Below are 23024 nucleotides of genomic sequence, written 5' to 3'. Positions count from 1 at the left end.
AAGCGCGTCTGCGCAGATTTCGAAAGTTTCCGACAATGGTACGTTAGTAAAAAGACTTTTCACATCAAATGAGCTGAGAAATACATTGGACGGATTTAATTTGGCGCGTTTTAATTCGTCTACAAACGTGAACGAGTCGCGAACGCAGTGGTGCGTATACAAGGATCGAACTGGCTCAATGACGGTGTTAAGCCATTTGGCTAAATTATGCTGTGCTGATCCACACATAGACAATATGGGGCGAAGAGGTACGTTATCTTTATTTGTTTTCGGTGAACCGTACATACGCGGCCGTTGTGATCCCGTTGGGCGTAGAGACTCGTACAGATTTGAAGGAAGTACTCCATCCTTCTTCAGTTTGAGAAGGCGACGCTGCAGCTTCATTTCTAACTTGCGCGTGTTATCGTTCATGTCGGCAGGACCCAGGTTGGTGAACTTTGACGAATCTTGAAGAATGGATTCCATTTTCATGTTGTAATCTGCCCGGTTCAAAATCACAACTCCAGAACCTTTGTCAGGTTTTGTGATGCAAATTTTTTCGTTTCAACGTAAGGATTTGATGGCTTTAAGACAATCCTTGTTCATCAGAAAATCACTGATATCGAAGAATTTGAATTGTCTCATGGATTGGATTTTTGTTTGCCTCCCAACAACGTTAAGAGAAAAGAAATATTCGCCGATTTCGAGGTAGTAATTGGTCAACTACAACACCATAGACCATTATCTCCGGAATATTTTTCTGCGATGAAAGCTAAGCTCAGTGATCTTGCACATGCGTATTGTGGCACCCCAGTGGACGCCGGTGATTTTCTGATGAACAAGGATTGTCTTAAAGCCATCAAATCCTTACGTTCAAACGAAAATATTTGCATCACAAAACCTGACAAAGGTTCTGGAGTTGTGATTTTGAACCGGGCAGATTACAACATGAAAATGGAATCCATTCTTCAAGATTCGTCAAAGTTCACCAACCTGGGTCCTGCCGACATGAACGATAACACGCGCAAGTTAGAAATGAAGCTGCAGCGTCGCCTTCTCAAACTGAAGAAGGATGGAGTACTTCCTTCAAATCTGTACGAGTCTCTACGCCCAACGGGATCACAACGGCCGCGTATGTACGGTTCACCGAAAACACATAAAGATAACGTACCTCTTCGCCCCATATTGTCTATGTGTGGATCAGCACAGCATAATTTAGCCAAATGGCTTAACACCGTCATTGAGCCAGTTCGATCCTTGTATACGCACCACTGCGTTCGCGACTCGTTCACGTTTGTAGACGAATTAAAACGCGCCAAATTAAATCCGTCCAATGTATTTCTCAGCTCATTTGATGTGAAAAGTCTTTTTACTAACGTACCATTGTCGGAAACTTTCGAAATCTGCGCAGACGCGCTTTATGATGGCACGCTTGAACCTCCGAAACTACCGCGTGAAATATTTCTTGAATTGTTGCAAACTGCTACTAGTAGCGTTGAATTCAGCTTTAATGACACGATGTTCCGTCAATGCAATGGTATTTCGATGGGTTCACCGTTGGGACCTAGTCTGGCCGATATATTCGTGGGATACCATGAAAAGAAATTGTTTGAAAACGTCGCAAAACCTCTCCTCTATTTTAGATATGTCGATGACACCTTTGTTGCCTTTAAAAATGAGCGAGAGTGTAATACTTTTTTCGAAAAATTGAATTGTCTCCATCCAGCTCTACAATTTACCGTGGAAAAGGAAACTGATGCTGCCCTTCCCTTTTTAGAAGTCTTAGTAGAGAGATCAGGACAAACGTTTTTAACGTCGGTGTACAGAAAACCTACTTTCACTGGTCATTACATTCGTTGGGATTCATTCTGCCCGAAGCGGCGTAAATTAAACCTCATTTCATCTCTCGTTAATCGCGCCTTGCGCATCTGCTCACCGGAAAAACTGTCACGCGAATTGGATGATATCCACTTGATTCTCTCCAAAAATGGCTATCCGGACCACAAATTAAAATGCTCCCTTTTCTAGGGTATTGAAAAAATCGGATACAGCTCCAAAATATGGCCCAGAAAAATGCCCGGCATTTTTACACCTACCTTGGCTAGGTAACGTGTCGAGCCGATTTGAAAAGCTTATTAAATCGGCTGTTCACCGTTGCTACTACAGCGTTAACACGCATGTAGTGTACACGACGAAACCCTTGTTACCCAACTCTCGAAAAGATGTACTTCCTGCCTTTAATGCAAGTAATGTTGTTTACCAATACAAGTGCCACTGTGATAGTAGGTATGTAGGACGTACATCTCAAAGATTGTTTGAGCGTATTAAGCAGCATATCCCAAAATTGGTTCGGTCAAAAACATGCGCAAATGATCGCACGGAGCTCGCACGTCAGTGCAAATTGGCTGCAAAAACAGACTGCTATGATGATTACCAAGCATATGCTTCGTCAATCGGTCAGCATCTGAGCGAAAACCTTGCCTGTGCACAGCACTATGATGACAATATGTTCACTGTCATCGCGCGTGGTAGGTCTGTGTTTCATTTAAAAGTGTTGGAGTCTACTATTATTCAGTTGAGCAAACCTATTTTATGCAGACAGAAAGATTTCCTCTATAACCTACAAATTTCTCATTAGTGCGTGTTGTTCCGTGCGTGTAACTGTTTATTTACAAATTGTGCTGCTACTATAGGGTTACCATATTTTGGTTTAACAAAATCCGGACACTCTTTAGCGCCCACTAGCGGATTTGAAAATGAGGTATAAGCACATTGTCAATCAATATGACGTCACACTAGCAAAGCTTGTTCTGTCGACTGTAGAGATGGTCATTGGTCATGATCTGGTTCAGGAGTATGTGGTTGTGTGTTTAAGTTGTAACTAGGGCTGAAGTCACATTTTTTTCAGTCCCCTCCCGCACAAATAAACACTGATCTAGGGCCCACCGCAGGGTAATCGATGCAACTTCTGGGGGCTTACTAAATGCATCTGGTCGTTAAATGATTTGAATTAGTTATATCAAAAATATTGGTTCTTCCATATACAACTATATAATTTTGATCCTCTCTCCGCCCACATGATCAGAGTTAGCGGTAGACCTGGTGGAGGATGATGACTTCGAAAATGTCAGGAGCGTAATTGTACATCGCTAAGTCGTGTTCACGTCACACCTGCAAGATTACTTATCGACCTAATACCGTACTGCACCACGGAGCTTTATAAACACTGCACATCCGGTGGTTTCCAACCTTTTATGGTCTCTACTCCATTTCCAATTTGAAAATGTTCCGTGGTCTAGCTTAGGATTTGATGAGCTGATTACTAATTAAAGGTTGCCATATTTGTCCAGACTTACTCATGGCCTATTTTTGAAGCTGATTATGTTCAACATATTCGCGAACCCCAGAATAAAGGTAAACTATACCCCCAGGTTTAGAACCTGTCTTTGAATAAAGCATTCAAACGGCCTAACCCGACTCTATGAACACACTGTGATCTTGCAATTGCGATTATAATTACACTCATTTTTGTAAATGAATGTTATTTTTATTTATTTTTGATCGCAGTTTTGCGAGAGTGTTATAGTCCCCATATTAAAACCAACATGTACGATACTAAATCGCGCCCCGCGCGAAGAAAAATTTCATGTAGCATAAATCTGCCCAAAAATAATATTGTTTACGTTGATTTACGAAAAAATTATGACCTTACTTCAAGCCTTCAAAATTCCGGACATTTAGGCATATTTTAGAAATTCCCCCCGGACGCAGTTTTAATAGTGAAATTCCGGACATGTCCGGGAAATTCCGGACGTATGGCAACCCTATGCTACTATAGTACCGTATGTCCGTATACTTCGTAGTTTGTTATTGTTGCCATTGATACAATGCGAATTTCATGGTCTGTGATTTTGATTGTTGCGTCATACTTTGCCTTTTTGGTTTTGCTTTTAAATCGGTTTAAATCCCTTTAGTGTGCCGATAACTCTTGAAAAGAGGCACCCGAAAAGTCTTCGAGTTTAATAAATATACTGCTACAATGGATGTTGTATTGAAAGCTATATTCAAATTTCACAAATATTGCTCTCCTAGTTTCGAAGTTATAGGTGTATGACTGATTACCAAATCGAGCCGCAGCTTAGTCCCTTAACATATTCCGGCGGGTGCGTCGGTTTAATTACTTCGTTACAGTTGCTATTTCGTGACCGCCTGCCTGCTATATCAAAAGATATTAGAAACGCTCAATCGAACTGAACTAAAAGAAGCACACGATTCCAAATCGGTGTTTCTTCACTGACAAAAAAATTTTCCCTGCGGGATGGCACTTGTCCTTTGGCTTTTAGATTGCCAGTGCAGGAAGATTCGACACCAGTTGTTGTGTTGTTGTTGTATGTGGGGTTAATGGTGCTTAACTACTAAGGCAGGGGCGGGCAACATACGGCCCGCGAACGATTTTGTCCGGCCCGCGGACAGTTTCCCGTCTTAGTTGATAATGTGGCCCGCCGGCCGGTGTCGGGTCAATACCGAGAAAACCATTACCGGGAATGCGTGCCACAGGAGAGCTTACGCGTAAGTTCGTAGAAGCGAGAAGACTTTCATTATCGGCATTTACGATGTACTCAACCAAAATGGATCGATATCTTGGTAAATTTGTGGTACCGGGCTTATCGAACGCCTTGAAATCTTAATTAAGGATTGCACCATGTGTTGATCGATCAGACAGAAGCAGATATGGCGGCGCTTGTATGACAATGATGTTCTCAAATCCGCATTGTCTTCCTCAACATCGGCGAGAAATGGCTTTGAAATGACATAGCTGTCGTTACAATACATTCATTTCATGCGATTTATTCTTTGTATATGAGGATAAATGGGCTAATATTGTATCGATTCAGCTATCCGGCCCGCCAAGTACTTAATTTTCCTACATCCGGCCCGCTGACTGGAGAAGTTGCCCGCCCCTGTACTAAGGTCTAGTGCACCAGACCACGTCGAAAATATTATATCCGCAAAAATTAGATTAATCGGGTGGCTAATACGAATTCAATAACAGTCTGAAATGTATATGGACTGGATGTTAGGGCCCGTACTGTCATGTCGACATGGTTCCGTCTCGCCGCACTCTTCAAATATTGTCTCTGAGAAGCATTGGACACCAGTAATTTATCCATCGATCGACAATTAGACAGACGTTATTGGTCAACATAAAGGCAGTCTTTTTCGGCCGAGGTTTCCTCGCTGTCAAACCAATGTTGGTATAAACTTCCTACATCTTGGTTATCTCGCGATCCCTTCGCTACCACCTGGTTCTGAATTGAATCATAAATAGGCTACTTAGCTTTGTATTCATGTATCTATGTATTTTCAATGTTTATGGAACCAAATAAATTCTCTCTCTCTCTCTCTGTTTCGCATTTTTCTTGGGCAAAGGGTAAGCCCACCCAATAAGCTAGATATTTAGTAACATTAAATTGCGCCTAGCGCGAAATATTTTTCAAAAAGTCGCATAAATGATCAAATAAAATGTATTTCATATTTTATGTTCCGTCATGAAATAATTTTGAGCCCTCTCGAACTCACTCCCCTCAATTGGGAGGTTTGGATTGCAACAGTTACAGTTTCGTACACACCGGTACCTGTGATTTATGGCCGTGATATAATTTAGAATTAGGCTTGTGCCACCCTCTACGAGTGACGGAATATAGTCTAAAATCAAACTCCACCCAAGGAAGTATTAGTGCGAATAGGCAGAATCTGCTTGAAGCATTTTGAAAAAGTAAAGGTACCTTGTCACTGACCGCCCCTGTCCCAGATACATTGGTATGATGGAGTTACACTATCCTCCCTCAACAATAGGCTGCATCGATCTATATATTATGCGCCTAGAAGTTACGGTCGGATGGAAACCGCAGTGACTTTGGTACTGGTATCCACAATCAGAACCGTACTGCCGCACATGCACAAAATTATTTCGCAAAAAATTAGACAAAAATATAGGCATTTCAGCATCAGTTATTACCACTCCACGATACGCCAAGACTTCCGGAGCTTCGGTGAAAGTTAATACCCCAAACGCCCGTCGGTTGTGACAGTCTTACTATTTTCAGCTTATGTACTCACTATACACAATCACACATGTACAACATCGATCTATGTATTATGCGAGTCGAAGTACGGCCGGATAGAAACTGCGGTGACTTTGTTTCCAGTACTCACTTTTGAAAGGTAATTTACCTATACTGTGTTGGGAAGCGAGTGGTGCAGTTAGTTAAACGCTCTTGTCAAACACCAATCGACGCTGGTTCAAATCCCGGTTCTGATCAACGTCTACGTGTCGGAGGTTTATCTGGGCTCTTCGTCGCCGACCTCACTACTACGGTAGCGCAATGAAAACGCCCAGACTGAGAAATACTCCCAGTAAGACAAAAAAGCAAAGACCAACGGACTTTATGATATTAACGTCTTGGAGCACAAGGCCTAGTGAGGCGATAAGCTCCACTGTGTTGTGCCAATTAACACAGTACAATACCTGAACTGTAATACCCCATACCGCCGTCGGCTGTGATCGTCTTACTATTTTCAGCCTAGGCCCGGCGAGCTGCGAAAATTTTTCAAAATGCGGTCCATCAGGCGGACAATCGGCGTGTACCAGTATCAATCTGGGTTTGTGGATCTCGAGTGCACTCTTGAAACTGGAGAAAAAAATACGACGAAATAAAGTTTCGAAAGCAGCATCCATTTTACTGCATTCATGAGTACAGAGTTGGTCAGCCGGTACTAAATAAGGCTTCTATCCTAATCCCGTCATCTAAATTGCCGTGTACTCTCAAGGCACTATCTGATCATTTTCAAAGTATGAGCAATATAATTGATATCATTGAAATCCCTTGGTTTAATGGCACTCACATTTTATGGTCATGATGGCCACTTTGTCGCGTGCCCATGTGATACCAAAGGTAAGCTAGCTTAGCCTGCATGAGAGTGATTGAGTTTGGGGTTCGTAACATCCTGCGTATAGATGCAGCTAAGTTCCAGTCGTAAACTATTATACGAACGTTTCCGTTGATATCGACCCGTGTCCCCAATCGATGGTTGGCCTTTCAGCCCTATTGTGACCGTTATATTGTTATAGGTCCCGTTCTTTATGACGATTTACAGTCAATATGTCTTTTAGAGAGCTACATACTGAACGAATGTAGACACGCGGAACCTAGAGAACCTGATTAGTACTACTAAAATCGTCGAATCGAAAACACTCACATTAACAACTAAAGCGGGGCATGGATCATAACCGGATTGGATATCTGGCAGGATATTCTTATTTTGGCCGGAGCTGTTTCGGAGCCGGATTAGCATTTTTTCTGGCCCGGAAGGAGCCGGATCGGAGTCGGATCAGTACATTTTATGATACGATGACAATTGATATAGACGAGCATAACTGTTGTAATAGTAACCATCAACCACACGCCAGCAACATCGGAATCACATTATGACCAAGATCCGAGCCGCTTAAGTATTATCAAGTTTTGGTCATCTCCGACAGACAAGTGACAATTTGACTTCTTAAGCCGAGAGGAACAAGATATTAATTCAATACCAGCATCTAATTCTGCCAGTGAGCGACTATTTAGTAACCTACGTGTGGCCATGCCATTACTAAGACAAGGGTCGCCTTGTCCTCTTCCACCCGGGAATCAATTGTTGCATTGAGCAATTCATTGAAATAAACCACATCCATAGTTGGGATAATTACTTCAGATCGGGGTTTGTCTTGGTCTTTTAGTTTTTAATTTCATGTTTGTTTTGTTTCAATTTTCAATACCAACCTGTGAGTCTATCTTCCGTTCATTGTGTTTTTATATTCGATTCCAGCCTATCACTTTTGTATTGAATCAACTCGGAGTTTGTATTGTCATGTTGATTTTGTTACCATATATCCTGCATCCCGTACCCTATGATCTACTGTTTTGTAGTTCACTAGAAAAAGAAACTCGTCGATGACAGGATCACTGTCACTTCAAGAACCAAGCACGGGAGTAGGATCGGTGTCGAACCAGAGAATTGAAAAACAGCATCGGAGTCCGGATCCGAGACTTTGTCGATCCGCCCCGCACTATTAACAACACCCTGGAACAGCCTTGATAGTGATAATGTGGCATTAATTAAGCATCGTCAATTGGCACGCACCACGAACGCAATAAATCTCACTATGTAGGCCTATAGTAGAGATCACCAACAGAAAAAGTATACGTTAATTAATGCCACACCGGTGATAAATAACGAAACTTGCCTGAGGAAATGGTGCAATTTGAATTTGTGACAGTTGAACCATATGAAATGAACGATATTTGGTATCAAACTTGTGTTCTTGGTCAATTCCGCCTGCACTTCTGGTATCTGAAATATTATTCAATCTCATCCCACCATAAAACCGACTCGGGAACAATTCAATTATTATGTTACAGTTATCAAACATTGACGATCATTTTCCATCCAACATCACCAACCCCCATCTCACCAGCCCTAAGGTCACGCAGAAGGCAGATAGTATCAGCAGCTGCACAACGCTGCCACGTGAATGCTGACTGGCAAGCCTGTTGTAAGACACTAAATACTCGCCCAAGCGCACTTATGTGGGTATGTCGTGGTAAGCGGATCGTAAAACATCGTATGAATAATTCAAGCGATTTCCAAGTGTTAACTGTGGTGAAACGGGGGGCCAACCGCATAACCAATAATATTTAGTAACCTAACTTGGACATGAGTTTGGTTCGAGCGATTCATTCACAATAACTAGAGCTTACCCTAACAGTATGTTATTAAAGTCACAAGGTTACGACACAAGTTAATCCCATTTTATAGTCTGTTTGTTTGTTTGAGGTATTCATAGTATTTGTCGACTACTATTATCAATTACACCAGGCCAATTACTCAATTTTTATTCCGTAACTGATGACTTGTAGCACGGCCCACTTCTAGGATTTTGATAAGACACCGTTGACACGGTTGAGATGACGAGTTGGAGCCTAGATAAACCTCCAACACTAGGGTAGGAATTCTGGAGTCGCAATATCATGCGCTGTCGTAGCTATATTAATTCGACGAAGGATGGAACTCGTCCCAAATCCAAAAAAGACTCCTTAGACTCCTTTCAACTCATTTTGCGTTGAAATTTTGTAACAATCGGTATTCAAAGAGCGAAACTGAAAACCCGTGGGAATGTGACTATGATGAATCCCATCATCACAAGTTTGGAATTAGAGCACGCCTTAGCCTTTGAAACCAATTTGCAATCCTTTGACGCCGGTGTCACCAACTTTTCAATATTTGTATCAAGAGAATATCGTTTCTCCAATGTCAATTGATCTCCAGTCACTTCCCGGTGCACACATCGCACGGAATCTTTGCTACCGGTCCATTACCAATGTTACGGCCGGAATCGTGCTTTACTCTCTGTTGAGTTGTATTTTTCAAATAAGCCAAGAGACAGTCTCAAAGCTGTACTTAATCCCTTAGTAGTTATCTGTTCAACTGTTACCCCACAGCTTTTACATTACCCCACAGCTTTTACATTTGTAATTTATAAACTGATCCCATTTAAAAATTCGCTTTGTGCATGCATGCACAATTACCTCTATATATAGCGACTAATAATCTGTACGTCAATCATCTTGTAAATATGCAATGACTTGAATATTTATTGGCACTTCGAAAATTCGATTTGACTACAGTTTACTCGAGTCAGCTCCTTCAAATTATTAATTATTATTATTATTATAAGTAAAAATCGTGATAGTGGCGCTTATCACGGCACAGGTTTTGTGCGCCACTTCTATACTTGTTTTAACAATGAATTGACATTATCCAAATATATACAGAATCGCTCAGTTCTATGGGTTTACGAACATGCACATTCAATACAAGGAGCTAGCCGACAATATACAAACACAACATTTGGTTATACAAATAATGAATATACAACATGTATTAGCTATACTACATAAGTCGTCCCGAAGATATCACCAACTGTACAACATTATCCAATATCGTTGGATCTGTTAAAACGTCTTTCAACTCCCAATTTATTCGGCTCACTCGCGCAGCATGATGTAGTTGTCTCCTTTGATGTTGATATCTCACACAATGTAACAAAAAGTGCTCTACAGATTCTTCTGCATTACATTGCTGACATATAGTGGAGTCTCAGAACAACGGATCTTATGCAGATGTTGATTCAGTCTGCAATGGCCGCTTCCTAATCTTAGTAGAATTACGTCTCCTCGCCGTGTTCCAATTTGAGCTATATCGTCGGTAATTGATGGTCGCAGATACTTATACGCTCTTCCGATCTCAGTGCTTTTGTATATCTGATCCCATTCAAATCTACAATGGTGTCTTAAGACGGACAGTGCACCACGCAGAGGTAATAAGTGATTGTTCCCTTCATCCCTTCTTGACGCAGCGTCTTTGGCTATTTGATCGGCGATTTCGTTACCACGAATACCAGCATGCCCAGGTATCCAGATGAACGTGATTGATTTAGTGTTATTTTGAAGTTCTGCAATATCTTCTAATATATCGTTCACAACGTAGTCATTGACCGATCCATGATTGGCGATAGCGGTTAGGGCACTCAAACTGTCACTTACTATAGCAATTTTACTCTGCGTGTTCCTTTCAACCCACGATAATGCATCTTTGATGGCATGCAGCTCTACATAAAATATTGAAAAACATTTAGGGAGCGTCGCAGACAATTTTACATTCAACCGAGGAATGTATACGGCATACCCACATCCTGACAATGTCTTTGAACCATCCGTATATACAAGTGTATGATCACTGTAGTTCGAGAAAATATGGTCCCGGAATACCACCTGAATAATTTCTGCAGGGGAATTTCTGCCAAATGATTTTGTTAATGATGAGTCTACATCAGGTTCTTGAGCAATCCACGGAGGGTTTTTTAATACGACTTGCCCAGTTACGTGCAAATCGCGAAGGTCCGCACCACTGGTTAAGGATCGAAAGGTTGAAAATCTCTCATTTATTAAGCTGTATATATCTTCCCATGATTCTTCCAATATCGAACTAGTTGGGTGAGTTTGTTGGGTGCTGAGACAATATCTATATTCTAAACACAGATACAAGTGCCGTAGGGATAGAGGCATATCATTGCATTCAATTTCAATTACAGAAATTGGTGTACTGACCATCGCTCCGCAACATATACGTAAAGCTTGATTGCGAATAGTCTCGACTTTCTTCAGATATGTCTTCGGAGCGAAGAAGTATGCTTCCATACCGTATTCGATTACTGACCTGATGAGAGTCCTGTAGAGCACAGCTAGAAGATTATTGGATGCTCCCCATGTGGTACCTGAAAGCATTCTGAGTAAATTTATGCGGCCCGCACATTTCATCGCTACGTAGTCGATGTGCCCCTTGTAGTTCAGTTTCTTGTCAAAAATAATTCCCTGATACTTGAAGTTGTCCACAAAATTGATTATCAATGCGTAATTCAGGGATCGTGACTTAACGCCTTCTTGTAAAGGGCATGGCGACCGTCTTCTCCTTCGATAAAACAAAACCCCATTTAGTACACCAGTTGGAGATCGCAGTTAGGCTAGATTGAATACTCTGCTTCGGCTCAATAATATTGAGCCCAGATTGTCAGATTGCACAGTCGTCGGCATATAGTCCAAGCTGGGAACATATAACTTGAGGAAGGTAATTAATCATAATTGCAAAAAATAAAGGTAATAGTACACTTCCTTGTGGGATACCATTTTCCAATTCATGGATTCCTGAGAGAGTGCATCCAATCCTTACTTGAAATGTTCGGTTTGATAAAAAGCATTTTTTCCAATTTAACATTTCTCCACAAATTCCGAGTCGTTTCAGTTTCAAAATTAATCCATCACGCCATACCATGTCATAAGCCCGCTTAATGTCAAGGAAAACCGCTACTACAACCCGTCCATTGTTAATTGCTCGATAAACTGTGTTATGCAATCGAAGAACGTGATCGAGGGCTCGTCTCCCTCTCCTAAACCCGGACTGTGATGTATGTAGTAATCCATTTTTTTCCAAGTACCATGAACGTCTATTCGCCGCCATAGTTTCCATTACTTCGCACATATGGCTGGTCAGGGAAATAGGACGATAAGAGTTGGCAGAGGTAAGATCTTTACGCGGCTTCAAGATAGGGATTATCACAGCATGACTCCAATGTTTCGGAATAGTACCCGTTGACCAAGAGTAATTTGTTATCTCAAGCAATCTCAGTAAACCTTGGTGCGGAAGATTTTTGAACATAGCATAGCATAATTGGTCGCCCCCAGGTGACGTATTTTTCTTGGTTCTTAAAGCCATGGCAAGTTCCGTCAATGAAAAGGCGATATTAAGTTGATCATTACCGGGGCCACTGTCACAATAAGTCAAAAGAAGACTTTGTCTCGTTGCAATAAAGTTCGACGGGAAATTCGAATCACTGCTTATATCTTTGAACGTTGAAGCAATCTCATTAGCGATTTCATGGTCGGCTGTAGTTAAATTATCATTTACTTTCAATGAAGGTACCCCACGGTGATTATGTATATTGGAAATTGAATGAACTACTTTCCATACCTTTTGTAGATTAGCGCGTGCTTCAAGGGTTCCACAGAAAGCCCTCCAAGAATCTCGCTTTGACGTCAATATTACCCTTTTACATCGAGCACGTTCCCTTTTGAATTGAAGAATGTCATGCTGGTTAAATGTTCTTTTCATTTTCATAAATGCTGCTTTCTACTTTCTTACAGCCCTTGAGCACTCTTCATTCCACCAAGGATTCGGAGATTTCCGATGGTTGCGAGTCATAGGAATTGATATACTAGCAGCATGGAGAATGCTTTCCGTGAATTCATTTACAACGGCATCAATACTAGCATTCGATTCTGAATGACTATTGGTACCTACATTATTTCTGAATGTTTCCCAATCTGCTTTACCGAGTGGCCAGCTGGGTGGCTTTATTTTCGCTCTCTGGGTTCTGCACATATACGTGGTAAGCACTATAAGGTGATCACTATCCAGAATATCGGTAGTTACGTGCGTCGAGCATTTGTTTGCGATATCCGCTGATGCTAATGACAGGTCAAGAAGCGACCATCTGCGTACAGCATTGCACGCTGTATTCATATGAGTCGGTGAATGGAGATTGAGAGAGACGATCGTATATTTATCTAATGCATCGTATAGGTATGTACCTCGTCTGTTACGTCCCCACTCCACACCCAGTGGTGCGCATTGAAATCACCGAAGATCAAAGCCTTTCTTGATAAGTTCTCCATGAACGAAAACGTGTTGCGGCGCTCCTTCCAATATCGAGTGACTTGATTAGACTCGAGTCAAAATATACAATGACTCGATTTGACTTCCCGCTCGAACGTTCCCAACACTGAGTGCAGAGATCAAGACGCGTATCTTCTTTTGTTCGTTTGCTTGAGGTATTCATTGTGTTTGTCGACTACTATGGTCATTTACACCAGGCAAATCTTCTCATTTTTGTTTCGTAGCTGCCGACTTGTGACACGGCCAACATCTAGGCTTTTTATAAGACACCGCTTACCCGGATGAGATGATGATGTGGAGCCCAGATAAACCTCCAACACTGCGGTAGGAATTCTGTAGTGGATCCTGGTCGGACTCGAACCCACAATCCATTGTTCGTGTAGCTGCGTAATAAACAACTACGCTATCTCGTCACCTCACATTTTATAGTTGTGACTAATGTTCCCTCTAATTTTTCACGAGTTTGCGCGCACTAGGGTTGCTAAGATTTGAAAAATTGTCAGGAAACTTCGATGCTTGTGATCCAAATGATGGTTTAGTCGGAGCCTACGATAACTTAGTTATCGTAGGCCCCGGCTTAGTACATAAAAACACGTTTACGAGCAATTTTGGTCATTTTCACCGTGACCTTTTATCCCCGAAAAAAAACCAAAGATCCACGGGGCAATTCTCCTTACTACTGGAGCCGTAGTGTTGACCATGTCACCGGTTTATAGCTTGTGTGGCGTTATCAGATGAAAACGACCGTATAGAGATGAGATATGGCAATAAAATAGTTTAGTGTTCAAAATTGTACTTGGATGCAGTCATAAAAAGGTCACGTGCATCTCAGTTTTCCTCTGCATAACCAGTTTATCATGTTCATGGGAATCATGTATTGGTTGCACTGTTGACATCGGCTTGTTTTAGATCGTGCGTTGAAGAAGTGCCGTTGGGTTGCAAATCGAGGACAAATGCGGACATTTCCTGCTTCTTTCCTTCTAGTTTTTAGCCAGGAGATATTGCATAAAGGTATGTAATATCCGTAATACTTTTCTGAACTTTGAATCATCCGTAAAATACCGAGTTATCTTATTTTATGGTAGACTGCAATTTAGTTGAAAAAGAATGCCCAAAACAAAGCGGAGCAGGGTTTTGCCGGACCCACAATGAACAAGATTTAAGTGTGCTCTCTATTTGGTCTCCTCACTATTCGGTCGGATATTCATTTGAGTGTATTAATCACTCCGAGTTGCCGACTCTAGATCAGGTTCTACAGTATTTGCTATATCTGAGAGAAAATTGCCCCAAGTCTACCACAACGCAGGACTGTGCTCTTCTGACTGTTGAAGAGGTTGTCAAAGTATGGAATATGACGAGAATACCTAAAAGGCAAACGCAGAACACTGTGTTTGATGAATTGTTCATGTCATTATTCTCTAACAGCATTGCAGTCTACCATAAAATATGATAACTCAGTATTTTACAGACGATTTTATGATCAGAAAATTATTCATGACATTACCTACCATGACTAATATCTTCTGTCTGAAAACTAGCTGGAAACATCTGCATTTGTTCTCGACTTGCCACCCGACGGCGCTTCTACAACGTACGATCCAAAACAACCCATGTACACCGCGCAACCACACGATTCCCATGAACATGACAGACAGGATGTGCCGAGAAAAACGGAGATGCATGTGGCCTTTGTAGGACCGCATTTAGGTACAATTTTGAAAACATATCTATTTTATTTCAATATATCATCTCTACATGGCCGTGTTGAACTGATAACGTCACAAAATGTATAAACCGGTGACATGGTCAGCGCTACAGATCAAGTAGTAAGGAGAATTGCCCCGTGGATATTTGGGGGCTTTTCGGGGACAGAAGATCACGATGGAAACGACACAATTTCCTCATAAAAGTGTTTTTATGTACTAAACCATCATTTGGATCACAAACATCGAAGTTTCCTGACAATTTTTCAAATCTGAACAACCCTAACGTGCAATCATCAAGTCCGTGCGCGGTCCTTCGGACAAAAGTGCGTAACGACTAAAAAATGGTCACCACTTTGATCGGTAATTTGTGGTCTTGAAAAAGGTCTTCACTTCGGCTTTCTTGTGTCGAGTCATTTTCAATCCACCAATTGAGGTCAGCTTACAAAATTGTTGTCGTCGTAGTAGCTAAAGTCGAGTCTGGGGAGTCGCAGTCAAATTTATAATGTTCAGTGTTCAGTCTCGAGCTCAAGTCAGTATGATCGGATCGCGACTCTGAGTAGGTTCGAGTAAATATTTCGCTCCCGAGATAGGCTATAACAATATTTGACTTGAAACATATCATGAGTCATATGACTTCGAATCCATACCAAAAGTGACTCAAACTAATGGGTAATAACTAATCATAACTCGCAATTCTGAAATCCTCAGCATTATGACACTCGTCAATGGCGATTTGTATTTGATATTGCACACTATATGTGTAAAGAGATAAATCATGTGAAACCAGTCAGAATCAACAACGACTAACCTTCATGATGTCTTCATCCCCAAGCTTATATCTCCTCATATTCTCTTCCATTAGATTTGTCTCAATCTCTTCCGGCTTAAGCTTCATATCAATGTCGCGGATGAGAGATTTGATCTGACTCGTCTGGGCGGGAGGTCTCTGCAATTTTAGGACGTTATACATAGGGGTTCTTAAAGTATCGGTCGCGACCCAAAGATAGGTCGCGAACGGGCTAAATCTGGGTCGCTCGTTTAAGCGCTCGTTTAATATGGATGTGATATTTGCTGAAATTCATGCAACACAAAATTCACTTGAAAAATTTTACCCTGATGCACGAGCAATCCACATTTTTGAAGCGTCGAATCAAGCCAAGTCAAGTCATTTTCTGCAAAGTGACTCGAGTCAAGTCAAGTCATACGAACAAGGTGAGTCGAGTCATCCCAAAACTGGTACAAAATAATAGTAATATTACCAAAGCTCATTCATGAACATGAAGTCCATCGCAGCTAGATATTTCATACCAGTAGTTAACGAGATGTAGTTAACGAGATGGTTCGCTGTAGCCCCAAAACCAAATAAGATTCCGATTACGGAATATTCAAATGCACCGACTCTTGATATTTTATTCACAGAATTGTAACTTCGACTCCAACATTCCTATAAATCTACTAAGAAAGTTATACTTTTATTTAGTTTGATTGTTATAATCAAATGAATCAACCTAATTTTCTGAATTAAAAAAATTGTGCTCGTAGAACTAAATTGCGGCCCCCGAACAAGCCGATACTTGGGTTGTAACCACGTCACAAGGTTACGAGTCACAAGTCAATCTCATTTTTATAGTTTTGACTCGCGTCAAGTCCAGTCATTTTCAACTCCTCACCGAGTCAAGTCCGAGTCCAAGTCATCGAGCAGAGGGTCGAGTCCGAGTCATGGTATTGCGAGTCGAGTCCGAGTCATGGTATTGCGAGTCGAGTCCGAGTCCAAGTCAATATGTTGACTGCTCAGTTTCCAGTTAAAATCATGTTAAACTCACTTTTTATAACTCTGTTTGGTGATATTGAATGGTTCGCATTTATAATATACTGATTTTCCTCACTTTTAGCAGTTTCTGGTCGCATTTGCAAGTACTAGCACCAATAGACGAAATCCGAATAGGGTGGTTACTTTACTATTCTTCGAAATTACAATCAAATGTGGGTTATTGAAGTCTGTGACTCGAGTCATATGACTTGGTTCAAGTCACGCGCAATGACTCGAGTCAAAGTCGAGTCAATACGCAGATTGACTCGAGTCGACATTTCCGTATTTTGAGAAAAGGACTCGAGTCAAGTCGAGTCATCAGAAAATCGTGACTCGAGTCGGAGAGGACCTTGTAAAAGTGCAGCAGCAAGTTTTAGTAACGTTCAAGAACACTTGGTTTGATTTTGAAGTAGTCGAGGTCGGATCATTTGCCAGAAACCGACCCTCACTCCGATCAGCCTGTCCTTCTCCCTGCTCCGACTGCATGTGACAAACTACAAAATCGGAGAGATTACCTTGTACGGTATCAGAGTCGGCTTTTTCCGACTTTTTGGCCAAGGATTCGCGTGTTTCTTGATAAACGCGTCCGCTTTGTGCCTCAAATACAGATGCGCAGTCTGCACGTTGCCAAACCAGCCCTTTATCCGAAATTTGCCCAAGTCGACGTCACGCGGTGTCAACTCGTGCGCTCGCCATGCTTCTCGTAAATCATTGAATTCTTTTGCGTTAACGTACACTAGATCATCTTTCTCAACAGGAGTCTCGGGAGCATGCTGCCTGATGATATCGTCGTTCTGCCTTAACAATGAAGAGTTAAAGTTCTGCATGAAACAACAAATTTTGAACTCATAGTTGGGATCAAACTGAGATTCAACTTGGGTTGTAACGGTTTTAACTATGGTTTGAATAGAGATCGGCCTTAAGGCCCTAAGGTGCAGCTAGACTCGCAAAATTTTCAAATTGCGATATTTTATAAACAGTCAATCCTAGATTCTCAAAAATTGGTGTGTAAGCTATTCATACCGAACTTCATATACTGTATAAATTTCAGCATTTTAGAATAATTCCTTGGGCCCAAATTGGGGGGGGGGGGAGATTGGTGAATCGGAGGGTTAGCACGAGGAAACGCCTGTCTCATCGATGGATGCTGAAATATTCTAACCAATGCTTCATAAAGTGTCTTGAGGCCTCTAAGCACCTGCTGAACTGCTTGAAACTAACGAATTTTCGGAACAATTACCAAAATATTTGTTTGGTACCAGTACGGTGTCGAATTTTCGATTTTTTTTCATAAAATTCAGATCATAAGTAGCATGGTAAGTACACTAAAACTCCTATAGCAAAAACAATAAGTTCAGCAGGTAGGACAGTCTTACTGCTTGTACTGAGCCAAGTTTGATCAGGATTGAAGGTCTTCAAAATGTCCTGTCCCCGTGACATCATTACCAAAAACTAGAAATGGGAGAAAATCAACTTTGAAAATTGAAAAATATTTTGGTGAAAAATTAAAGCAGGTATTGGAAATTTGTTGCTTCTAAATGGCGCAGGCATGCTTTAAACCAGAGGTCTCAAACACGCGGCCCGCCAGAGCATTTCGTGCGGCCCGCGACGACATTTTAGATTTTTATTAATTTGACAATATATAAGTGTCACATATATCTTTCCAGGTTATAAAGTGAAAATTCCCTCTTAGATTGCTCCGAAAGCCTCTAACTATTCATCAAACTTCACTATCACATCAATTGCAAACGCTACCATGCAGTGGAAGTTTCACTAATTCGCCACATTTCCAATTCGTGATGACAAATCGCGACCCTTAGACGATTCGTGACTGAAATTTGTGAGTTGGACTTAGACGCGAACTTTACTACATTACTCAGACTCGGGCTAACTCGATGGCAAAATGAAAATGACTCGAGTGGACTTGGAGTGACTTGGAATGCCGTGAATTTGTTAGAACCATGGACACAACAAACTTCGCGTATCAGGGGAATAATAGATCAGAAAGTCGCAGCTTGGTATTTCGCTAACTAAGCAAGTTGGTATGGCAACCATAGGCAATCTGTTAGTTACATCTTTGGTAGCTACCGTGGTGGGACGCTCCAACGATGTAACAGCAATGGGCCGTTCGGCGTTCCGACATTTCAATCACTGGGACACATTCATTAATATATTTATATTATATTTATATTTTTCTGCTCCTATATTTGAAGATATATGGCCATGAGATTAATAGCCTATTTATCAGAAGTATACCCAAATCATGGATTGGAATTACAATGCTCAACTATTGTTTTGATATCAGATCAGTTTCTATTATCAATCTGTTAAATTCAAAATATTTATAGTAGCTGAAAATAATAACCCGATAGCTTTTATGATGGTATCAGACATTTGTCCGCCATATGGTGTGTATATCTTTTAATTAATATATATCTAGTACCACAACAATTATATTCAAATAGTTATAAATGTGATGATTCTATTCGTGCCAGGCCTAAATTGATATTAGAGTAAATCATATTTTGACGATGTGTGTTCAGTGTCAGTCTGTTGGATCGGCTCACTTTCAATAGGAAAATTCATTACCGCCAAATAAGGCCTACTTGGAAAGACATAGAATAACCCAAAAATGCTGCGGCCCGCGGCGTCGTCAAAACTGGAAAACTGGCCCGCGAGCACATTTGAGTTTGAGACCTCTGCTTTAAACAGTACATAGCCAAATTTGAAGACAATTTAATGTGCCTAAATGTAAAATAAGTCGTATAGAGTATGAGTTATTTGATGATTTTTTACTTAAAACTGCTATACCAGACTTAAAAAAATTGCAAACCTTGAATTGGACATCAGTTAGATGTTGTGAAAATGAAACAACATATCAAGAATACTTCGACATTGTCAAAATACCCATTTCAGTTGGTATGAGTCAAGATAATACACCCATATGCCCCCCCCCCCCGAGATTTTTCAAACATGCAATTTTGAGCATCAATTTCATCATACACTCCGACACTAATTTGAGTTGCATAACCCCTATACATATAGCCTGTGCAGTTCCAATATCCTTTGCCGGATCAGCCACAGTCAGGCAATTCACAATTGTTAGAAAAACTGCATCAAAACTGTAGAAATTGCGAGGAAAAATGATTCCGCCGAATCCGAAGGCGGTGAAAGCTCCAATCTTTTTCAAAAGATTTCTTCGATTGTTCAGTTCAGACAACCACTGGTTCTTTTCTACCATGGTCTTATCTTTTCCTATGCCAAATGACTTCGTAGTGTATGTCTTTGTCCTAATCGTCAAATAAGCGATTAGTTAATAGCTATCAACAATTTACCAATGCAATCTTGAAAAATATACAATAGGATAAACATCGCTCATATTATCAACAACTTTCAGCTCTTCCCAGGTGAGCGATCGGCTGCTGGCCAGCTGAATGTTTTGAAAGTCACGCTTCATCGATTAGACATATGGATCTTCTATCTATTGTATAAAATCAGCATAGCAGAGTGCTAATAGACAATTTTGAGCGAGTTTAAATGAATGAAAGTGTATGGGGGGCGACTTTATCTGAAAATGGGAGATTTCAAATCGTATTTTACCATACTTCTAATTCGAAATCAGACAAGAGCAATACATTTTTGAAAAGAACTAGTTTCATACTTTATGATTCTGCAATAAAAAAAATGGAAAATTTTGTGATTCCAGCTGCACCTTAGGGCCTTAAGTCTTATAGAGCTTTAGGTTGAATTCAACAGATGATAAATGTGGAAAACAATCCCAAGAAAGGGTTTAATCGCAAGATCATATGTGGGGAGCTCGTTGATCTCGCGTTGAAGCACATTGTTGTGGGTTTTTTTCGACTCAAGTCATAGTGTGTGCAGATCGTTTCATACAACCCATCAAAAGTGTCGGGATTTGATCATACACTGGCGAACCCGATCGGCTCAATAGCAGGAAGTGCAATTGTATTAGTTGAATTAACTCTCAAATCCAAATCAAGAATTCAGGACAGTTGTACTGTAGGAAAAGAGACACATTTTCAAGTTTGTAGGCTATGTAACTCCTGAATTCATATCATACAGATTAAAATATTAAACGCTATCAAACCCAGGGAGTGTCTATTAACATAATGAGACTTATATTACTGTATCTGTTCTGTGATGATATTTTCCATAAAAGTCATATAACCATGCGGCTGTCTACAAATCACATTTGCAGTTTTTATCGCAGAAATCGTTCCTATTAGGTGACAGAAATAAAGACCTATACAACTATACATAACGGACACCCAGCGACCTCAACCTACCTTGACATATTTTGGAGTAAGTGACGAAAGGCCTGTAGCCCATTTTCTGTGTAAAGCGTCCTTATTCAGTCCTGTTGACGGTGAGGTCAATAAATATAACATCAGTGCTGTTGCTATACAGGCGAATGAAAATCGCCTACGACGAATCCTGATGGGCAGTTTAAACATGACAATTTCTATAAAACTAAAACCTGGCATGATAAAAAACATTGTTATTGATTGTTATTTATAGCGAAACGGGCAAGCACTCTTGACTTATATTATAAGGCCCCAAGTTTAGGCGAAGAGCAATACGGAGAAGCTGTATCGGATACGGTTTCAACACTTTGCGCGATTAGTATACGTGAAGAACAAATATAGTGGATCGTAAAATATATATTAAGTGTAGCTTTATTTTCGGAAAATAGAAGCATTACTACACTTGCTTTTATGCTTCTACATGTATGTTCTGTATATAATTGAAAGCAATTAGAACTCAAAGTATTATACTCTGAGTATCATACTCGGAATTGAAAGTGAAATACAAATAACACTTCTAAAAAGCGGAAAATATATTTCATGTCTTTTGTCCATAAAGCTTCAAAGGTGAACTGCTAAATCAGGTGTAACGTTCCAAAAAGTCGTATTTTCCAGATAAGCAGGACACGTCATGGGCTGCTAGATAACGACAGGATAGGTAATTTCTAGATTGCGAAACGGTAGTTTCAAACGTTATGGTGAGCCATATTTACTGTGATGAAATATTTGATATGGGCGACAATGCGGTGTGAGCGGAACCATAAGCAATCCGGTACCTAAATTATATTCACTGACACTTTCGTGAAAACATATATGTCACTCAATAACTACTGTGCGCAAAGCGCAACAAAATTTCTGGGCTTCACTTGACTTTTATGAATATTAAATGTTGGTACTTCTTGAAAACAGCCCCGAAATTCCTCGGGCTATCTTTCGTATTGAGGATTAAACTACTTCTAATTGACAAACTGAAAATAGCGAAAAGTAAGTATGTAGATCACTAAATATTACGAAGTAGAAGGAGAAGTAGTGAAAATCGGATCTGCTTGAGTAAGTACCAGAGGTATAGAGGAAAACTACTTGAGTACTTCTAAAAAGTAGAAGAACTTCGTTACTGACCACCTCTGGGCCTACCCAACACTGTGATATTCTATACCAGTGGTTCGCAAACTTTTTTGGTGTGAGGGCCAAATTTAGAATTTCAGAGTACGGTCGGAGCCGCACGAATACTGGGGCTATGAAACGGACCCAAACAGTCATCATGGCTATTTCGGAGTAGTCTTATTGCCCTGGCGAGATTTCAAAACTGTACACTGTTTACCGCTACTTATCTGCTGCATTGGGTGTCCGTTGAGTGAATCAGATTTTCTCGCATAAACGCGCGAAGCGCGAGAAATTTCTTTAGTTTCATGACTGAATCGGTCAATATGATCGGGAATTGCATGTATTGCTATCAATTTTCATCCCGTCTCTGTTCACAAAATCTGATTTACCGGTAGAGCTGAGTGAGGTGTGTTTGATGAGGTATAGGCCCCCTCAATATAGTAATTAAACATCTCCGAGTGTATACCGGTTGGCAGGAACGTAACAGCACTTCGTCAGGACCCCGGGCTCCCATAGGGTGGTAAACTGACCCCGCATCACATTGTTCGCTTTTGCCATGAAATTAAAGTTGTACTGTTTAGTGAGACAGCGGGATGCGCGAATATTTCAATAATTCATGATAAAATCGGTGAATACGATCGGGAATCGCATGGTTGTCCTCTTTGCCCACGTAATCAGATTTACCGGTAGAGCTGAGTGAGAGGTGTCTTTGAAACTGCAGACTCCGTAAAGTTAAACATCTTCGGGCGGGCGGACCCCAAGGTA

General features: G+C 40.8%; 1 protein-coding gene across 4 annotated transcripts in view; it reads right to left on the bottom strand.

Annotated features, from left to right (window-relative positions):
• The window catches only part of LOC145435693 (uncharacterized), a 224194-nt gene that overhangs the window by 41503 nt on the left and 159667 nt on the right, over window positions 1-23024 (bottom strand). The window contains exons 3-5 of one of the 4 annotated variants that reach the window (XM_080312987.1): window positions 15829-15966; window positions 8270-8376; window positions 6509-6671 (exon numbers count right to left, since the gene is read on the bottom strand). The exons of 2 other annotated variants lie outside the window; for them this stretch is intronic. In XM_080312987.1, coding sequence (XP_080169113.1) covers window positions 6509-6671; window positions 8270-8376; window positions 15829-15966 — 408 coding nt within the window. The remainder of the gene's footprint in view (window positions 1-6508; window positions 6672-8269; window positions 8377-15828; window positions 15967-23024) is intronic. One more of the 4 variants, XM_080312989.1, reaches the window with a different exon arrangement.

Source organism: Botryllus schlosseri, chromosome 1, assembly GCF_051294905.1.
Source record: "Botryllus schlosseri isolate E-star chromosome 1, Bs_hap1, whole genome shotgun sequence".
Lineage (NCBI taxonomy): Eukaryota > Metazoa > Chordata > Ascidiacea > Stolidobranchia > Styelidae > Botryllus > Botryllus schlosseri.
The sequence above is the reverse complement of the archived record's forward strand: the minus strand, read 5'-3'. Positions and strand labels throughout refer to the sequence as shown.